The following is a 4,871-nucleotide window of genomic DNA, read 5'->3' on the forward strand; positions in this document are numbered from 1 at the left end:
TGATTCAAGGCCAACCTGAATGACATAGCAAGACCCTGTCTCAGAAAATAAGCAAGGAAAGCTGGGCATGGTGGCTCATGTCTGTACTCCCAACACTTGGGAGGTTGAGGCAGGAGGATGGCTGTGAGTTCGAGGCCAGTCTCGGCTACAAAGTGAGTTCAAGGCCAGCCTGAAGTGCATAGCGGAACACTGTCTCAAAAAGACAGGGGGAAAAAAAAAGGAAAGACTGAATTTTAAAAAATAAAATTATTGGGGGTATCTTAGACTTGTAGGGTACACTTGTAAGGCTCAGCTGATAATACCATTGCTTTAATCTCTGCTGAGTAGAAAATGTACTGAACCAATAATAAGCTACTGTTGATAGGGAAATTATAAAAAATAATTCCTGGAAACTGCTTTAAACAAGTATTTTCATAAAGTAAAAAGAGTATACTTAAAGGTAACTTAAAGTAAATGTAAGCAAACTAAAAAAGAATCGCTTGTCAATAAACTAGTTATTTGGAGCACGAGCTAATGTTTTTTTCCTCTTTTTAGAAAGACAACAGAGTTGCTGCATAGTCTTCGAACAAGTCTTTGAAAATGGGTGAATTTGTAGCTCTTCATGGTCCTGAAAATTGGTTTCAGTCTTTGTGAAGAATGAAGAAGTGAATTTGCTGTATATTTGTCACCAGCACTGGGTTTTGTTTATTTTTCTGCTTAATTTCAAAGATATAACACAGTTACTTTCGGGGGGAGGAAGGCTCATCTTTAGGAATGAGCATTAAATATATTTGGAATAGCAGAAGGTTAAGTAATTTCTTATGTATAGTTAAACTAAAGCAGTACTTCAGTGGGACTTACAAGTATTTTTTCATCACTGAAAGGATTTTTCTTATCACTAAATTGTATTTGGCAATTATTGCAAGTTGCCTGCAGATAGGGCCGTGATACTGTGTTTTGAGCCACAGAAGGTTGTGCGTGTGTGTGTGTACGTGTGTGTGTCTTTCTCTCTTTTTTTTTTTTTTTTCTTGGAAATCCAATAATATGAGGTAGCTTATTTCGTCAATTAATTAGGGTGCTGGATGGTAGAGAATTTTGTCAGTCAACTATGTACACACAGTAAATACTGTTTCTTAGGCAAAGGTAACTTTTTTATATAGTTGTAAAATTCCATTATATTCCATTGCCAAAGAAACATTAAGAACTTTGTATAGCTGTATAAAAAGCAACTAATTTTTTAAAGAATAAACATTTTAAAGTCAGCAAACATACTGTGTCTTTGCAGAAGTTGATGTGCTAAAGAGCAAAGTTATGGGTGGGTCTCTTTTTTTTTTTTTTTTCTTAGCTTTTCAGGCTTAAGATTTTTTAATTTCTGTTTTTAATATTTTGAACATAAATGAAGATTTGATACATTCTTCCAAAAGGGTAAATTATTCATGCTCAGTGTAAGAACTTCATTTTGTAGCAAATGACATATCACGGGATTTGTTTAAATAATAGATATTTTCAGTATACGAATGTAAATAATCATAGATAAGAATGTACTTAGCTGTATTTTCAAATAAGTAACCCTCCCCCCCTTTTTTAAGACATTGAAACTAGGCATCAATTAACCTGTTCTTCCTGATATACCTGGCATTTTGTTGTGATAATGATGATTCATTCCATTATATTTCAAAAGGACTCAGAGTGTTCAAAATTATTTTGACAACCATAACCTGTACCACTCATTAACACTTTCCTTGGGCCTGTGACCCACAAATGACTCAGAATAGAGTTCATTGCTAATTATAAATTACTAATCAATCTTTTTGATATTTCAAGCTGTAATGGAAAAAATTAGCCACTTTTGTGTTTTTATGAAGGCCGTGGAATAAAGGTATCCAAAGATTTAAATATTTTTATCTATTTTGATTTTTGTTAACATTATCCTTAAAACATTCAGTAGTGATAAAGATGTGGAAAACTGCACTATAGGAGAATTGGACTATATAGAGGCGGTTGACATTTTTAATTTTAATTTTATATCTTTTGTATAGCTCTACAACGAACTGTTTTGTAATTTGGTTTCATTACTAAGATCCAGTATTTGGCAGCCTTAGTTTAGATAATATTGTTTAGCACTATTTGCTTGCATGTTAACAACAAAATCTTTGGAGGACCCACAAATCATGATATTGAACACATTTCTGAGGCATTCTGGTCATCAGAGCAAGTGCTATGGCAGTACTCGAGTAGACTGAGATGTTCCAGGCTGATTTCAAGAAGAAAAACTGTAAATAACAGTTCTGCGTGCTCTGAAAGTATGAGTTCATGTGTTTTCCCAGCCGTCTGGGTCACTCACTGGGGCATTTGTTGTCACAGTAACAACTGGCAGCATGGCACCTGCAGTGCACCTTACAATATTAGCAAGGTTTTTATTCTAAAACAGAATAAAACTGTTCAATTAAAAAATGTTCGTCAAAGTTCTTTCTCTTAAATGGTAACTTTCTTCCAATAAAAATATAATGAAAAGAATCAGGCTAGATCAGAAAATCGGAATTACGATAGTTTTATGTTCAGTAATAACTAAATCGATGTCTAACTTTATTTCTAAGATGTATTTATTGTTAAAAAGCTAAAAGTCCCTTTCTCTCCTGAGTATAAGCACTCCTGATAAGGTCTGTGACATGAGGCTCCTAAGCCACCTTGAAACAGCCAAGCTGGAAACTGACCCAACCGCTGTGGGCAGAAGATGCAGAAGGTGGGCTGAAGGGCTGTTGCTCAGTGGTATATAGCGCTTGTCTACTGTGTTGAGGCCCTGGGTTCATTCTCTAGCACTGGGAAAAAAAAAAAAAAAAAGGGAAAAAACAGAAAATGTAAAACTTGTCTGTTAAACCATTTCTTCCTTCAAGGACAGGACTTACATAAGTGGTAGGAAAAGAGACCAGGAATGTTAATCCACCTCACTGGCTCTGAATCAGCAGTTGAACGGGCATCCAACAAATTCTTAGGAATGTGAGGGATATGTTTTGGTTATTACAGTGACCAAGGACCACCAGCATTGAAGAGTTACAGGCTAACTGGTGGAGCATACCCGTAATCCCAGCGCTAGAGAGGCTGAGGCAGGAAGATAGCAGGTTTCAGACATGATGAGATCCTGGCTGACCTACAGTACACCACAGTATCCTGTGTCAAAAAAACATTTAAAAGCCAGGGATGGTAAGTATGTTATGCTGTGCAGGACAGTGCCACATGATAAAATTTCCAGCTCTGCCAGTCACGGTGGCACATGCCTGTAATCTCAGCACTCAGGAGGTTGAGGCAGAAGGATTGTGAGTTTGAAGCCAGCCTGGGCTACAAAGTGAGTTCAAGGCCAGCCTAAACTGCATAGCAAAGCCTTGTCTCAAAAAGACCAAAAACAAAAACAAAACAAAAAAAATTTCCAGCAAACTGTAATAGTATCCCTTACACTTGAAAAAATAAGCAGCCAGTCTTCACATGGAAAGAAAGTGGGAAAATTTTTTTTCCTGCCAACTTTTAAATAAATCTTAACTACTTAAAAAGTTGTTTTAGCCAGGTGTGGTGGTGCACACTTGTAATCCCAGCACTTAGAGGCTGAGGCAGGTGGATCGTTGCAAGTTTGAGACCAGCCTGGGCTACAAAGTGAGTTCAAGACCATCCTGAACTGCATAGCGAGACCCTGTCTCAAAAAGACAAAAAAATAGTTGTTTTAGCCAAGTATGGTGGTACACACCTGGCTGAGGCAGAATGCTGTGACTTCGAGGCCAACCTGGCCTTGAGTTCAAGGCCAGCCTCAACTGCATAGCAAAACTGTTTCAAAACAGACAATAAGGCCAGGCATGGTGGCACACCTGTAATTCCAGCACTCGGGAGGCTGAGGCAGGAGGATCATTGTGAGTTCAAGACCAGCCTGGACTACAAAATGAGCTCAAGGCCAGCCTAAACTGCATAGCGAGACCCTGTTTCCAAAAGACCAAAAAAAAAAAAGTAGTAATAACATGGGATACAAAAGGACAAGATATAGAAGGATCTCATTTCCCATTATCATAAGAGTCACTACTTTATTGTATCCTCTATCACTGCTTCCTAAATCTTTGATCAGAATCTGTAGGAGCTCTCCATCCCCATACTGGGGGTTAAACCTATGGCCTTCCCGGTGAGCTGTATCTCCAGCATTTTTTATTTTAAGACAAGTTGTTCAGGCTCATTTTGAATTTGTGATCTGTCTCAGCTCTCAGTGTTGGGACTGTAGGCAAGCACCACTACTCCTAGCTCTCAGGAGCATTTTTAAGATACAGATTCCCATGCCTGACACCCAGACAGAGATTCTGAAGTTCTTTACTCGGGCCTGGGAATCTTTTCTTAGTTTTTCAAGTAGTGCTGTGAGGTATTAGTCTCACAGGTACTCATGTTTGAAGAGAGAGTGACACAACATCGCAGGTGGCTCATCTAATCGACGCCCTCCTTGGAAAGCCTTGGCAGAATTTCCATGGTGGGAATATCTTATTTTCCCCTCTTTTTTTTTTTTTTTTTTTTGGTTTTTCCCCAGTACCAGGAACCAAACTCACGACCTTGTGCTTGCCAGGCAGGCGCTTTTGCCGCTGAGCTAAATCCCCAGCCCCTTTCCCCTCTTTTTAGATTCAAAATACAGGCTGTATCTGCAGCATTAAAAGAGGGAAATGCCGGGGCTGGGGATTTAGCTCAGCGGCAAAGCGCCTGCCTGGCAAGCACAAGGTCGTGAGTTCAGTTCCCGGTACCGGAGAAAAACCAAAAAAAAAGAGGGAAATGCCTAGGCAGAAAGGGAAGATTTCTACAGAACAATTGGGGCACAGTGCAGAGGTAGAGATTTGGGTTTCCTTCAGGATCTGACTGCTTTTGGGTACTGAGAC

At 38.9% G+C, this 4,871-nt stretch overlaps 1 protein-coding gene across 3 annotated transcripts in view; it reads left to right on the plus strand.

Annotated features, from left to right (window-relative positions):
• The window catches only part of Lsm14a (LSM14A mRNA processing body assembly factor), a 63,345-nt gene extending 60,912 nt beyond the window's left edge, over nt 1–2,433 (plus strand). For all 3 annotated transcript variants that reach the window (XM_005400001.2, XM_005399998.2, XM_005399999.2), the window contains one exon: nt 535–2,433. Coding sequence is in view for 1 of the 3 variants with exons in the window: in XM_005399999.2 (XP_005400056.1) it covers nt 535–558 (24 nt within the window). In the remaining 2 variants the exon portion in view is untranslated. The remainder of the gene's footprint in view (nt 1–534) is intronic.
• The last annotated feature ends 2,438 nt before the right edge of the window (nt 2,434–4,871 follow it).

This window comes from Chinchilla lanigera, unplaced genomic scaffold (assembly GCF_000276665.1).
Source record: "Chinchilla lanigera isolate Chin_1 unplaced genomic scaffold, ChiLan1.0 scaffold00067, whole genome shotgun sequence".
In the NCBI taxonomy this organism is placed as follows: domain Eukaryota; kingdom Metazoa; phylum Chordata; class Mammalia; order Rodentia; family Chinchillidae; genus Chinchilla; species Chinchilla lanigera.